The 16,559-nt window shown below is 34.1% G+C and overlaps 1 protein-coding gene across 2 annotated transcripts in view; it reads left to right on the top strand.

Moving 5' to 3' along the window:
• LOC105321823 (solute carrier family 22 member 3) overlaps nucleotides 1–15,197 on the top strand; it is a 31,850-nt gene extending 16,653 nt beyond the window's left edge. For both annotated transcript variants that reach the window (XM_034483240.2, XM_034483241.2), the window contains exons 2-10: nucleotides 2,786–3,141; nucleotides 3,601–3,831; nucleotides 11,255–11,451; nucleotides 11,755–11,985; nucleotides 12,184–12,318; nucleotides 12,464–12,546; nucleotides 12,662–12,785; nucleotides 13,185–13,257; nucleotides 13,554–15,197. In XM_034483240.2, the coding sequence (XP_034339131.1) occupies nucleotides 2,797–3,141; nucleotides 3,601–3,831; nucleotides 11,255–11,451; nucleotides 11,755–11,985; nucleotides 12,184–12,318; nucleotides 12,464–12,546; nucleotides 12,662–12,785; nucleotides 13,185–13,257; nucleotides 13,554–13,760 (1,626 nt within the window). In that variant the 5' untranslated portion in view covers nucleotides 2,786–2,796 and the 3' untranslated portion in view covers nucleotides 13,761–15,197. The remainder of the gene's footprint in view (nucleotides 1–2,785; nucleotides 3,142–3,600; nucleotides 3,832–11,254; nucleotides 11,452–11,754; nucleotides 11,986–12,183; nucleotides 12,319–12,463; nucleotides 12,547–12,661; nucleotides 12,786–13,184; nucleotides 13,258–13,553) is intronic.
• The last annotated feature ends 1,362 nt before the right edge of the window (nucleotides 15,198–16,559 follow it).

Genomic DNA, 16,559 nt, shown 5'->3' with positions numbered 1-16,559 from the left:
ATACTGACTGTTACTTCGGATAAAATGAGACCCAACCTCTGTGTATCAGGACCAGTTATAAAGACTATATGTTGAACACCTACATATATATCAGACACGGAATATTCATGAGATACTGACTGGATGTGTTGGAAGGATTTATTGGCAACAACTTTCGTGAAAACATATCAGCGCGTCAGGGTGGATATTTTTCGAGGAATTTGAATAGGAAGACAATATAAGTTTATATAGGCATCTAACGTTACTCTCGAGAGATCTTATTCTATACGCTATATATTTTCCCGAGTGTCGCAAAAAAGTACGATTGTGAAAGCTTGGCGTGTAGGTCTTTAAATCCTCCCAGGAACCAATGTACCCGAAATGCCAGAAATTACATAAAGGCTTCCTAGCTAAATTTTGATTAATAATGCGATCATCCCTCCAAATTATCGTTAAACAGAATATGTAGCTTTTTAGCGATCAAAGAAAATAAATAAATACTACACTTATTCAAAGTATAGTTAAAGCATTCCAAAACAGTCTTTGATAAGACGACCAGTGTAAATAAGTTGACTGTCCGCATTGTCATGAGACTGCATGAAAGAATTGCAGCAAAGTCATTTTTTGTTTATTTTTAATGCTTCGACTTTGTAAAGATGTCGTCTTGTGTTGGGGGAAATTTACCCCCAAAGAATTGCAACACACACATTTTTTTGTTTATTATTGTCCTAAAATTTGTAAAGATGTCGTCTTATATTGGGGGAAATTTACCCCCAAAGCAATTACAACACAATCATTCTCTGTTTGTTTTTATCGCTTCGCCTTTCTAAAGATGTCGTCTTGTGTTGGAGGAAATTTACTCCAAAGAATTGTAAGACAGAAACATTTTTAAGGCTTTGACTTTGTAAAGATGCGTCTTGTGTTAGAGGAAATTTACTCCAAAGAATTGTAACACGGACATTTTTTTAAGGCTCTGACTTTGTAAAGATGCGGTCTTGTGTTGGAGGAAATTTACTCCAAAGAATTGTAAGGCTTTAACTTTGTAAAGATGCGTCTTGTGTTGGAGGAAATTTACTCTAAAGAATTGTAACACAGAAACTTTTTTAAGGCTTTGACTTTGTAAAGATGCGGTCTTGTGTTGGAGGAAATTTACTCCAAAGAATTTTAACACAGACATTTTTTTAAGGCTTTGACTTTGTAAAGATGCGTCTTGTGCTGGAGGAAATTTACTCCAAAGAATTGTAACACGGACATTTTTTTAAGGCTCTGACTTTGTAAAGATGCGTCTTGTGTTGGAGGAAATTTACTCCAAAGAATTGAAACACAGTCATTTTTTAGGATTTTAATTCACGGCTTTGACTTTGTAAAGATGCGTCTTGTGTTGGAGGAAATTTACTCCAAAGAATTGTAACACAGAACTTTTTTTGTAAGGCATTGTCTTTGTAAAGATGCGTCTTGTGTTGGAGGATATTTACTCCAAGGAATTGTAACACAGTCATTTTTTTGTTTATCATTAAGTCTTCAAATTTGTAAGGTTGATGTCTTGTGTTGGAGGAAATTTACCCCAATGAATTTCAACACAGTTATTTTCTGTTTATTTGTAAACTTAAGGCTTTGAGATCGTTTAGATGTCGTGTTGTGGGAAATTTACCCCAAAGATATTGCAACACAGTCACTTTCTGTATATCTATATCGCGTCGACTTTGTATTGATGTCGTCTTGTTCTGGGGGAAATTTACCCCCAAAGAATTGCAACAGATATGCATACCTGTATATATTTTAAGGTTGAAAATTTGTAAAGACGATGTTTCACCTTGGGGGTAAATTTGCCCGAACAGTGTAACATATAATCCATTGTCGAACTTTACTCAGATTAATCGCTTGCATAAACTGCATTGTATTTGGGGGTAAATTTACTTTGTAAAAAACGATTAGATTTTTTTCTTGAAAATAACAATTTATTGTAAATAGAATTTAAATATATTCTGTATAATTTTTAGGATATGTCAAAGCTTCACTTTCACCAGTAACTGTTTTTGCATTTGTCTTTGACTGTTTATTCTCCTAATATCCCCCTTCAAAATTCTTAATTTCATATAATATATACAGAGAAGCTTGGTTAGTTTTTGGGGGTAAATTTCTATTCTGAAGAGTTTCTTGATTTCTTGTTACGTGTTATGATGTGTTATGCGGAAAATAAATCTTAAACTGTCTTGATTTGCTTATATTTGTGCTTTTATGAGGTAAAACGTTCAAAACAGACAAAAAGATTTTCTGTTTTTATTTTGGAACGCGTTATATGGTTACGTCAGAGGAGGTTTGGTTCATTTAACATTATAAAAGAACATTTGTTATGGAGCTATTTAAATACATGCTCTAAGAAACATGCAAGTTGATATATGCGAATAGAAGGGACTGTGGTCTACAATATATATTTAAATTTATAATTTTATATATATTTAAAATACGTCAATGTTTCTTTGGTAAAGCTTAAATTGGTTTTGACCTTTTAACAGATTAAGGTTCGGATGTTAAAATAATCTGGAACCCTTAATGTTTGGTTAGATTAATGCATGACTTTAAACAACAAATATTTACGTAGTTAGAAAAATAAAAAAAAATATTGATTTACAGGTTTTAATACATGTATAATTGAAAGATGAAAAAAAATCAATCGTAGGTATCTGCATAAAGGTATCTAGCTGAAACCCCAGTAGAAAATTCTTAGATATAAATCAAATACACATGCTGGTACATGTATCTCTATGTGATGTCATTATCGTTAAACGGTTCCTTTTTCTTTCAGTTATTTCCACTATGAAGTTCCAGCTAGACACACTCTTGGAGACACTGGGAAAGCCAGGGAAATACCAGCTGGGAATATTTTTCCTACTGGCATGCAACTATTTCCCATTGGTTTTCAACATAGTGATCATGGGCTTCTTTGGTTATTCTCCCAAACATTCGTGTGTTTCTGATATATATGGCCAAAGCGGTAGGAATGGTAGCGCAGTAAACGGCTCCTTGGCGCCCAGATTAGATGCTTGTTCCAGTACTTATTTCTTGAGTGGTGGAATTAATAAAACTGTGACCTGTGCCAATGATCCAAATAGCCACTGGGAATTTTATACAGAGGAAAGGGAGGCTACTATTGTTTCAGAGGTACAAGTCTATTTTTGTTTTTGAAAGGGAGCTTTTTGTACGATTTAAATTGCATGGTTCAATTTGTTATCAGTGTAAATATAATGCGTAAACTTTTTAAGAAAATATTTTTTTTTACTTGAAACATTTACTGGGCTCTATGTTAAGTTGTTAACAGTGAGGAACTTTCTAAAAAAACTCTGCCTGTAGCATTATTCAAGTCTCACCTTTATACAGTTATTTCCTTTACTATAAAGATGAAAAATGGGTTAGTCCTATGTAAAGGTACTTAGTTTTATAGCCCTGGGTACTGGTATCTAATGCATTTTAATGGGGGAAGTATCTTACTGCATACCTTAGTAAGGCTTAGTTAATTTTTTAAAATAGATTTTAAAGTTTAATGAAATAAAATAGAAAATACCAAGTATTCCAATATTTGAAATACTTTTCTAAAAACATTAAAAAAATGTATCCTTTCAGTGGAGTCTAGTCTGTGAATCCAAGTACCTCTCCAAACTGGCCGCCACCATTTACTTCTGTGGCGTCATGGTGGGCGGTCTGCTGTTCGGTTACCTGGCCGACAAGTATGGCCGAAAACCGGTGATGCTGGTGACCCTCTACACCCCCATACTGATCGGACTGGGCACCGCTTTCTCCAACAACTACTACCTGTATGTGGCTCTCAGATTTTTCATGGGAATGTTTCTACAGGTAAGTGTACCATGTGATTCTGTTTTGAATTAATTTCGAGAGTGTGAATAGTTTTAAAAATAAACCAAAAATATTTTGGTTTATGGATGGTCAGCAATAATTAAACACACTTGTTTTACCAGTAAATATAATGTATAAAAGTAAAAAACTGCATGGGTGCCATTAAATATGACTGAGGTGGATGTTAATTGTTGGGACATCACATAATAAATGGATGATTTTAAACATTAAAACTACAGAACTGTTTCCACAACTCGGCCACTCTCGCGTACATGTATTCCTTAGGAGACTGGCTGTGGGTTTTTGAAAATGCTATACAAATGTGGCACTGCGAGTTCAGTGATATTACAGTCTGTCCCAAGATATTGATGCGGCACATGTGGCCAATTTTTAATAAAAATACACATACCAAAATTGAAATCGATGAAAGGGAAAATTTCCAAGATATCTTCATTGATACATCAATATCATTTTTCACTACGAAAAATTCACAGGAACGAAAACATTTTTCATACGGAGATCTATAATGGGGAATGTTTACATCTTCCTACATTCTGAAGTCACACGGAATACCTCACACAATTTTTCAACGTTATCATCCAGGTCTGCTCCAATAAAATCCCCGTAGACTTCACATTTTTAGCTCACCTGAGCCAAAGGCTCAAGTGAGCTTTTCTGATCACAATTTGTCCGTTGTCTGTCGTCGTTGGCGTTGTCGTTGTCGTCGTCGTTGTCGTTGTAAACTTTTCACATTTTCATCTTCTTCTCAAGAACCACTGGGCAGATTTCAACCAAATTAGGCACAAAGCACCACTAGGTAAAGGGGATTCAAGTTTGTTCAAATGAAGGGCCACGCCCTTTTTAAAGGGGAGATAATTGAGATTTATTGAAATTTTGTTGGTATTTTTCAAAAATCTTCTTCTCAAAACCTATTAGGCCGGTAAAGCTTAAACTTGTGTGGAGGCATCATCAGGTAGTGTAGATTCAAGTTTGTTCAAATCATGGTCCCCGGGGGTAGGGTGGGGCCACAATTGGGGGATCAAGTTTTACATAGGAATATATAGAGAAAATCTTTAAAAATTTTCTTCTCAAAAACTATCGGGCCAGAAAGATTCAAATTAAAATGGGAGCATCCTCATGTAGTGTAGATTCAAGTTTGTTCAAATCATGGTCCCCGGGGGTAGGGTGGGGCCACAATTGGGGGATCAAGTTTTACATAGGAATATATAGAGAAAATCTTTAAAAATTTTCTTTTCAAAAACTATTAGGCCAGAAAAGCTCAAATTTGAGTGGAAGCATCCTCATGTAATGTAGATTCAAGTTTGTTCAAATCATGGTCCCCGGGGGTAGGGTGGGGCCACAATTGGGGGATCAAGTTTTACATTGGAATATATAGATAAAAATCTTTAAAAATTTTCTTCTCAAAAACTATTTGGCCAGAAAAGCTCAACTTTGAGTGGAGGCATCATCAGGTAGTGTAGATTCAAGTTTGTTCAAATCATGGTCCCCGGGGGTAGGGTGGGGCCACAATTGGGGGGTCAAGTTTTACATAGGAATATATAGAGAAAATCTTTAAAAATTTTCTTCTCAAAAACTATTGGGCCAGAAAGATTCAAATTAAAATGGGAGCATCCTCATGTAGTGTAGATTCAAGTTTGTTCAAATCATGGTCCCCGGGGGTAGGGTGGGGCCACAATTGGGGGATCAAGTTTTACATAGGAATATATAGAGAAAATCTTTAAAAATTTTCTTTTCAAAAACTATTAGGCCAGAAAAGCTCAAATTTGAGTGGAAGCATCCTCATGTAATGTAGATTCAAGTTTGTTCAAATCATGGTCCCCGGGGGTAGGGTGGGGCCACAATTGGGGGATCAAGTTTTACATTGGAATATATAGATAAAAATCTTTAAAAATTTTCTTCTCAAAAACTATTTGGCCAGAAAAGCTCAACTTTGAGTGGAGGCATCATCAGGTAGTGTAAATTCAAGTTTGTTCAAATCATGGTCCCCGGGGGTAGGGTGGGGCCACAATTGGGGGATCAAGTTTTACATAGGAATATATAGAGAAAATCTTTAAAAATTTTCTTCTCAAAAACTATCGGGCCAGAAAGATTCAAATTAAAATGGTAGCATCCTCATGTAGTGTAGATTCAAGTTTGTTCAAATCATGGTCCCCGGGGGTAGGGTGGGGCCACAATTGGGGGATCAAGTTTTACATAGGAATATATAGAGAAAATCTTTAAAAATTTTCTTTTCAAAAACTATTAGGCCAGAAAAGCTCAAATTTGAGTGGAAGCATCCTCATGTAATGTAGATTCAAGTTTGTTCAAATCATGGTCCCCGGGGGTAGGGTGGGGCCACAATTGGGGGATCAAGTTTTACATTGGAATATATAGATAAAAATCTTTAAAAATTTTCTTCTCAAAAACTATTTGGCCAGAAAAGCTCAACTTTGAGTGGAGGCATCATCAGGTAGTGTAAATTCAAGTTTGTTCAAATCATGGTCCCCGGGGGTAGGGTGGGGCCACAATTGGGGGATCAAGTTTTACATAGGAATATATAGAGAAAATCTTTAAAAATCTTCTTCTCAAAAACTATTTGGCCAGAAAAGCTCAAATTAAAATGGAGGCATCATCAGGTAGTGTAGATTCAAGTTTGTTCAAATCATGGTCCCCGGGGGTAGGGTGGGGCCACAATTGGGGGATCAAGTTTTACATAGGAATATATAGAGAAAATCTTTAAAAATCTTCTTCTCAAAAACTATTAGGCCAGGAAAGCTCAAATTTGAGTGGAAGCATCCTCATGTAGTGTAGATACAAGTTTGTTCAAATCATGGTCCCCGGGGGTAGGGTGGGGCCACAATTGGGGGATCAAGTTTTACATAGGAATATATAGAGAAAATCTTGAAAAATTTTCTTCTCAAAAACTATTAGGCCAGGAAAGCTCAACTTTGAGTGGAGGCATCATCAGGTAGTGTAGATTCAAGTTTGTTCAAATCATGGTCCCCGGGGGTAGGGTTGGGCCACAATTGGGGGATCAAGTTTTACATAGGAATATATAGAGAAAATCTTTAAAAATCTTCTTCTCAAAAACTATTTGGCCAGAAAAGCTCAAATTAAAATGGAGGCATCATCAGGTAGTGTAAATTCAAGTTTGTTCAAATCATGGTCCCCGGGGGTAGGGTGGGGCCACAATTGGGGGATCACGTTTTACATAGGAATATATAGAGAAAATCTTTAAAAATTTTCTTCTCAAAAACTATTAGGCCAGGAAAGCTCAACTTTGCGTGGAGGCATCATCAGGTAGTGTTGATTCAAGTTTGTTCAAATCATGGTCCCCGGGGGTAGGGTGGGGCCTTAATTGGGGGATCAAGTTTTACATAGGAATATATAGAGAAAATCTTGAAAAATTTTCTTCTCAAAAACTATTAGGCCAGGAAAGCTCAACTTTGAGTGGAGGCATCATCAGGTAGTGTAGATTCAAGTTTGTTCAAATCATGGTCCCCGGGGGTAGGGTTGGGCCACAATTGGGGGATCAAGTTATACATAGGAATATATAGAGAAAATCTTTAAAAATTTTCTTCTCAAAACCTATTAGGCCAGAAAAACTCAAATTAAAATGGAAGCATCCTCAGGAAGTGTTGATTCAAGTTTGTTCAAATCATGGTCCCCGGGGGTAGGGTGAGGCCACAATTGTGGGATCAAGTTTTACAATCCTTAAAAATATTCTGGGAAAGTTTTCGGTCCAAAACTCAGTACTTAGTGTGAAAGCACAGGTTATGAGATTAAAGGTAGATTTAAGTTTGATGAAACCATGATTCCCTAGAGAATAGTGGGGCCACGAAATGGGGAGGGGGGGGGGGGGGTTTATAGGAATAGAGAAAAATCTTCTTACAGGTACAACAACAAAAGGGGCTTTACTAAAAAATAAGAGGTGGATAAAAATTGGCAGATTTTCAATTTTTTTTTAGCAAGATCTACTGTACTCAGTTGTCAAGATATTTTGATACTGTAATGCTAATTTGATCAGAATTAAGGCAATTGTTGCTCAGGTGAGCGATGTGGGCCCTGGGCCTCTTGTTTAGAAGTGTATTGAAGCCTGATAAGCTGAAGGGGGCGTTTTAACAAAGAAGTATTGGAAATTGTTTATACTTTTGAATGAAAACCGAGGTATTTGTAAACATCAAGTAATTACCATGTAATCAAAATGTGAATCAAGGATTATAATCCTGGGACAGAGTATAGTTGGCATTGATTTTGTGTTGGTTTAGTAAAAAACAAAGTTTAAAGAGTACCTAAACTCATGAACAATTATTCTACAAATACAAATTGTTGCCATCTTTCTTGAAACTGATTTTAATGTGGATCTGCTCAACAAAGAAATCCATGAAATTTGTTGCTCAACATTACAGATAATGCTAAAACCACAGTACTAGTATGTCCTTGACTTTTGATGACAGCTAGATGTTATTGTAACATATTGTTTATCAAAAAATGCCATATACAAAATATATTTATGTGGTTAAGGCCGCCCAAACTTTATTCCAAGGGAGGGTGATAAAATTAAAACAAATGATTAAAATTCTATATCCAATTTTACATACCGGTAATTACAAATACAGTGAGTTTTCATTGACAAGCTAGATGTAGGCTACCTCTTTAATAATGATTTTTAATAATTAATATTCTTTCCTGAGACTCCTATTGAGTACCTATAATACTTATAGTTCATTAATATGTGCTCTAAACATTTCAAATTTTTACAGATTGCAGTATTTTAGTAAAATCAAATTGGAAAAAATCAAATCAAAATAGGATTTTTTTTTTTTTAAACACAGTTTTTCCTAAATCTGCTTGCAAAGGTGACATTAAACATAGAATTAACTTTGGGAGCCTTATATGATAATGTGTTTTTAGAAAAACAATGTTGAAAGCCTGACCTGATTTAATGAATAATTATGTTCACAAGGCATCATTTTTGTCTACTTTATTTTAAAACTACGACCATAATATTGTGAAAACACATACAAAACATGTATAAAGAGTTGATTATGTATTTGAGTGGAACTTAAGTTAAGCTAAACACTTATAATGTGCAGCTCAAAAAAAGTTAATCAGGATTATGTATTCATTGGGTTTAACTTTTAAATGTTTTACCTTCTTAAAATAGAAAGCTGTTATTGTCAATAAAGTACATGGTGTGCATGTACTTTTATTATTAAGGATTAGAAATTAAGAACTGGCCTGATTATTCAATACATTGTGTTTGGTTTGATTTTCCAATATTTCTATTTTTAAACATCTCATGTTTTTGCTCTGAAATAAGAATTGCAGATATACTAATATATACTAAAACCTTTTCTTCATTATCATAATTTATCTGCTTGAAAAACATTATAATACACCCCCCACCCCACACACACATTCTTAAACTTCTAACACAACCATCCCCCCCCCCCCAACATCTCCCCTCCTCCACTTTGATTTTGCATCATTCTGTGCATGATATGTTAGGTTTTTATAGAGGTAGAAGGAGATTTTTGTTTTTGTTTTGTTTTGTTTGTTTGTTTGTTTGTTTGTTTGTTTTTTTTTTTGGGGGGGGGGGGGGGGGGGGTACGGTAGTCTCCAAAGAATGTGCTCTACTTTTATTATATCCTGTTTAACCCTGAAAATATTTTTTTGTTTATGCAGCTGCATGATGCAAGATTGAAAGATTATTTTGAGTAACTGTGTGGGAGTACTATAATGACATCTGGTACAGTGTCAGTCATAGCGGGAAAGGTTATTTACTGCTGACACCATCACATAGTGTACTATATAAGTACAGAACTGCAGATGGATTCACTTTGGATAGGGGTTGGTAACATAAAAAGTTCACAGGGGTTGGTAACATAATTTGCCTTACTTAAGTCTCCAAGTGTAGTAATTTTTATCCACATAATTAATGTCATTCAAACATCACATGATGCCTTTCCAGGAATTTTTCTTGATGCAAGATCTTTGGGGAAATGAAATAGGAGATGACGTATGTCATTGTGACAATTAAGTCTGAGGAATGACTGAGGCCTGCACTGTCAGTGTTACAATGGTGAAAGCAATAATTATTCTGAATCTTGTCCCTACTGGTAAATCTTTTGTACAAATGTTGGATTAAACCTTTATTCCAAGGACCTGTGATAGAATTATAATGCAGACATTGTGAGCTTCGTAAATAATATTATTAAATATTATAATATATCCTTCGATATGTCTTTATAAAATTAAAAGACTGCTTTCAATTAGTGCCCGGTTTGGAAAAAAGCCCAAAATATTTTGCAGGTCAAACTTGGCTTTAAATAGGGTAACTTAAAAAAAATTTAGGCAGACTTTCAAATACATGTTTAAAATTTTGTCTCAAGCTATGTATGCCAACTACAGTATATATAGACACCAAAACAAAGTTAACCCATTTATCATTTTGTATATAAACTTTACAAGTCATGCAGAGTAAATTAAAATTCCTTTGCTGGTATGCAATCATTAATTAAGTGATTTGATGACCAAGTTTTAGAAAACTTAGCATACATATGGTATATATATATGTATAATTCAAAAGTCATTTAAAGTTCAATGTATATTTTTCTGCAGTTCATTAAGATATATTTATTTGATTCCAATAAAGAAAGTTAAATTTTAAGAGTTTGTTTAATTTACCAGTAATAGAAAAGAGGCAATTTAAGGAAATGAATAAAATCTTTTCAAGGTTTTCAATAAATTGAGATTTAATGAAATAGTAGAGTCTTCTTCTTGTGGCCCGTGACTCCTTTAACCATTACAAATATTTATTCAGTGGAACATCCTTAACCCAAAGCCCTTGTATTCCCAGCCAAATCACTACTTTAATAAATCATCAATGATAAGAAATTTTAATGCCATTTTGAAAATTTGTCTATCCAAATGTATCTGGATTATTAGTGTTTGGATTACTAGATGCCTCTATAAAAGAATTAAATATTGAAGAAGGATTTGTTCACAAGTTTTCTTATTTCCTGTTTAAAAGTTGGTACATATTGTATGTAACACCTTAGTCCCTCTACCCTAAGCCAAAATGGTTAAAAGGCTTTTATAGCAAATTCATGTACTTTCGTTGTGATGTAACTTATAGTCTGTCTCAAGATTTTAAAGCAGCACATTTGGATGATTGTTAATAAAAAATATACATACATGTAAGTGAGACATACACTGGTTATGTAGCCTCAATATTCATAAGTTGGACAACAATTGTTGATAACCAAATAGCCAACAGTGAAATACATAGGCTGTCATTGAATTAATATTTATCACAAAATACCAAAAGTCTATTGTCTCGTTAAAACGGTTCAAATTTTACTACCTACATATATTCATGACTCTGAGCTACCTTAATGGTGTCTCTTTATCTGTTTAGGGACTTCAGACCACCAGCTATGTCCTGGTGATGGAGATGTTTCTGCCCCGTTACCGTGGCGTTGCCGGGGCGATGTTGGAGGTATTCTGGGGGATTGCGGTGCTGCTGGTGGCTCCCATTGCTTACTTGTTACAGAACTGGAGATACATGCAGCTAGCTATTTCCTTACCTAGCATACTGGCTATAGCATACATCTGGTGAGGATCTGGTTGTTTACAAGTAACAAATAACAAAGCACTGATTTAACTTTAAAACACACCTATAGTGAAGTGACAAGGATAAACAATTATGATTCATAATAAATTTTAATGCAATTCATTACATCAAATAAGTTTATGATAGATATTTAGATTAGGGAGAAATGATGCTGAATTCAGTAAAAGCATGAATGCATTATAAGCGTATTGGCTGTAACTGTATTTTACTGTATGTTGCAAGGAGATGTACACAAATTGTAATCATTTGTAAACCAAACTCTTGGACTGATTGAATTTTATCAGGTTGACTCCTGAGTCTCTGAGATGGATGATTCTTCAGAAGAAGATGGAGCCTGCTAAGGCCTTGGTTCAGAAGATCACCAAGTTCAATGGACTTCCCTACCCCACAGAACAAATGGACGCCATTAATTCCCACAACAAGATCTCCACGGAAGCAGCCAGACAGTTCTCTTTCTTTGATCTGCTACAAACCAGAGAAATGAGGAAGAGGAGTCTTATTCTTTTCTACTTGTGGTAGGTTAACAAAAACACCTCTTTTTGCCATGTGTTGATTATAGTTACAAGTTTAGATTATTGTTCATAAAAACATGTATTAAGAAGGCTTTATATACATGTGCTTTCAGTTATTTATAACTATATATTCAAAAGTTTGTTTAAGGGCAATATGAGATAATTTTGGTGGTTATTTTATTGTTGAACTTTATTTTTCAGGTTTGCGGTTGCTGTGGCTTACTATGCTCTGCTACTGAACATGACCAGTCTGAAGGGAAACCGTTACCTGACGTTCTTCATCAGTGCACTGGTGGACATGGTTGCCTTCATTGCAGTGGTCTTCATTGTCAGAAAGTATGTTGCTGATTATTGAATTTTCTTACCTGAAAGACATTAGGTTACTTACTGTGTACTGGTATTCGGATAGAATTTTTTTACGATGAGGTTTGGAAGCAAGATTTGATTCTGTTGACATTTGGGTATTCCCTCATTCTTGTAGGTGCCAGAGAAGAATTCCTTTACTGGTGTTCTTTGTAATTGGAGGAGTTGCTTGTATCATTGCGGGCATAATTCCATTTATCTGTAAGACAATCAGTTGTACCTATTTCTCATTTACTAATTTCAGTTTTTTGGTTTTCTTTTTTCCATGTTGCTTAAAGTTTTGAAATTTTCATTAGCTAAATATTTGATTTTACAGTGGAGGACAAGAATCTGCGAGGGGAGATCGTCACTACTTGTGCCATTATTGGAAAATTTGGAGCCAGTGGAGTATTTAGCCTGACCTTCCTTTACACTTCTGAGCTATATCCAACAGTCATTAGGTAAGTGGTGTCATTCCCACTCATACCTGTAAATGTAAATGAAGATTTTTTTTTACAAGGCAATTCTTATGTTACAAAGCTATTGAATTACCATACTATTAAAAATTGATTTTGCAGAATTAAAGAATATTGATTAAAGCAGAATGCATTATTCATAGTGTAACATAGTACCCATGATAACAAATGTAAAATTTGATCTTTGTCATATTTTTAATGTTTCCCTTAGGCGGTCATTTTTATGCTTTGAAAGTATTTCATAGATTTGCAATTATAAATGCATCGTTCTTACATTGGCTCACCTAATCATGCATGCCTAGCACATCTAGTTTAATTTTGGTTATTATGATGAAGTTCTTCCTTTCCTTTTTTTTACCACTTTTTGTGTGTCTTGATTGACAGGAACATTGGGATGGGCAGCTGTGCATTCTGGGCCAGACTAGGAGGAGTTGTGGCCCCTCAGATCCTTGCATTGGTAAGAATCCCTGCAATATGAAACTGTGTTATTCAATTATAGATTTTTAAATTTAAATGCTCAGTTTATATTGTTGTCAGAAGAATAAAAATCAAAACAAGATACATGTATTAATTATGCTTATTTTAACTTTCAACTTCACTTTTAATCTGCTCTGTATATTCTATGAAATTATTTTTTTGTTGAAATTCATCTTTTAAGCATTTCTTTTAATCCCTTAGCTACCCTGCATGTTCATCAAGAAATCTTCATTCTTCTTCTTTTCATAATTTTTTTTTTCATTCACCTTAAAATAGGGTGACTTGAGTCACAAATCCATTTCTGTGATCATCATTGGAGTTATCACCCTTGTTGCAAGTATTCTTCTGTTGCTCTTACCTGAAACCATGGCAACCAAGCTTCCAGACACCATAGAGGAAGTGGAGGATAAAAATGGATCAGACAACATTTGTGAAGATGAGGAAAATGAGGATTTAATGGTACAGAAAGAAGAACAGCTTTAATGTGATAGTGTGAATATTGTTAGTCAATTGCCCCCCCCCCCCCACAAGTAAGACCAAGACACCCCCAATCTTTTTTTTTTGCCAAATAACATCCAAAAATCCAACAAAGTATTATTGATCAATAACACCTAATTTGAAGATGTGTATCATTTTTTGTTGTTGTAAAGATCAAATATATTCAATTCTAATAATGAAAAGATGTAACATTAATTGAACAAAGCTATATAATACGTTATTTATTTTTAAACTTACACAAAATAGTGCTGTAAACCATGTGTTTTATTTGATATATTTACTTACAAGATATATTTTACATGAACATGTATTTTTCTATAAATCATTTTTTTTTTTGTTTACTTGTACTTGATGTGATTATTTTATATGGAATCTCATTTTTGTTTTATTGAATTTTTGCAAGTTTGTTGAGTAGCGCTGTTTTTAGCAAGACATTTGTATTGTCTTGTTTATTGACCATTGGTAAACCACGGTTTTTCGATGTACTCCTGTATATAATTTAATTCAGCACATCTCAATTAATATAACGGTATATGTCAAATAATTCAAACTAACTCTGCGTCAGAGACTTCAATGAAAAAGCCATGGTTTACCAACTGGGAAATAAAAAAGTAATAAAAAACCCCCAAAATATTTTCAAAAATAAGTTATCGATAGCTCATGGCATGTACAGAAATTTACCATCTTGAAATGTTGTTGCAAGAATCGGTCTAATCGACCTTGAATCTTGCCAACAAACTACTTATAATTAAGACCAAAAAAGAAAAAAGGAAGAAAAAAGGACTGACTGTTTTACTTCCCATGTTAACATCAAATATTGAAAGCATGGCTGTAGCACCAATACAATACACATTACGCCATCTTGGATGCGGAACCTCAATGAATCACATCATTTCATTGTCAATGTTAGCTTAATGTTATCGTCTCCTATGATAAGACAGCAAGTTGTCGCCCATTGTGAAATCAATGCATATTTTAATATTTGCTCTCTAATATTCATGTTTTTAAAGGTTCTGCATAAATACTGTGGTTTTGTTATTTATATTCTTTTATTAAACAAAATATTTCTGAGATTTTTTATAATTTCTAGATAATTTGCACCCCAAAAAAAAAATTGAAAACAAAATGTTTACCAAGTTAAAAGATATGTGACAAAAATTTAAATTAAATTTAACAGGACATTGCCTGTCAAATTAAATACCACAAAAATGAAAAAGGATACCCCCACTTTCCAAAGCCTCCAAATATTGATTATAAAACCACAGTATGGTAGTTAATGTATGTTCGCCATTGAAAAACTTCATGCCTGAGCTATTTTATAGTATGTAATAAAAACAGTGTTACAAATATTTTTTTTTATCACTAACATCATTTAAACAGATTGATGTTGTTTGTGCCAATAAATAAACTTAAAAAATTAAATGGTTCTTGTAATTGCTTGTTTTTGGTGCATCAAAGTATTGATTGTCTTTAAGGAAAGTTTGTATTAATATATTTTCCTAGTTTCTACAAGCATGTTTGCTTGTACATGGATTAAAAAATTGACATCAACCAAATGATAAAATTGGTTGCATTTTGCAAATATTATGGGCATATCATAAACTATCATGTTTTTCTTATATAGGCTAATTTAATATTTAGTCGTCTCGCAAGTTTATATTTGTGATATTAAAGCTACGAAATACCACAGAGGATGTGTGACAGACAATTTACTGCAAGTTGTTTTTTTTTGTAATAATACCTTTATATCATAAACTATCATGTTCTTCTCTATAATAGGCAAATTTAATATTAAGTCACAAGTTTATATAAGCTTTAATATACCACAGAGGATGTTTAGCAGACAATTTACTATAAGTATGCTAAATATGTTACAAACATCTTATTTATGTAACATACCGGTGTTGACACTGTGGATTTTACGAATTGTAAACGGATGTAAGAGTTGATGTCAACCAAATGATTAGAATTGGTTGCTTTTTTGCAATATATATTTCTTTTTTAATTGTAAACAAGTTTTTGTTAATTATAGAATAACTTAATAAGTCACAAGTCCATATCTGTGATCATCAATAAAGCTTCAAAATACTGTTGAAGAAATGTAGCAGACATCAAATTTAGGAAACAAGGACTTAGTCCTGAAGATAATTGGGGTCTCAAGGTGGCACCCAACTCACCTGATCAAATCCCACAAGCATACATGTATTTCATATTACCAAATTTCTCCTCAGCCTCCCCCCCCCCCCCCTCCCCCCTTGAGCTGGATCAATCGGACCTGATCAGTTTGACCCTTGACCTCAATATTGAATGGTTCGTCTTCTCCTTAGGTAGTACCTTCATACCAAACTTGAAATACTGGAAAACGCTTAATGCAAGTCTAAGAAGTTTGATACATGACCCTGTGCCCCAATATAAACAATCTTAAACTGATTCTGAACATTGGTTACAGGGACACTTGTCTGAATTGTGTACCAAGTTTGAAGTCTGTCCAGCAAACAATATCTAAAATAATGTCAACTTGACACTTTGACCATTATTCTGGTTAACAGATGCAAAACAATATTTTTTTTTCAAAAGAGAGCACAATATTATTAAACAAGGATTTTGAGCCTTAAGATAATTACATATGTAACGAGGACACTACTTGTAAGAAATGAATATAGGTCCACTATGCTCCTTTATATGATACTTTTATGAAGTGCTACAGACTAAACTAATAATTGTCTACAATTAAGTGTTGTCCACATCAATTGGATAAATTTTATGGAAAGTACAAAAGAAGAT

This window comes from Magallana gigas, chromosome 3, assembly GCF_963853765.1.
Source record: "Magallana gigas chromosome 3, xbMagGiga1.1, whole genome shotgun sequence".
NCBI lineage: Eukaryota > Metazoa > Mollusca > Bivalvia > Ostreida > Ostreidae > Magallana > Magallana gigas.
Note: the sequence above shows the minus strand (reverse complement) of the source record. Positions and strands in the feature narration are given on the sequence as shown.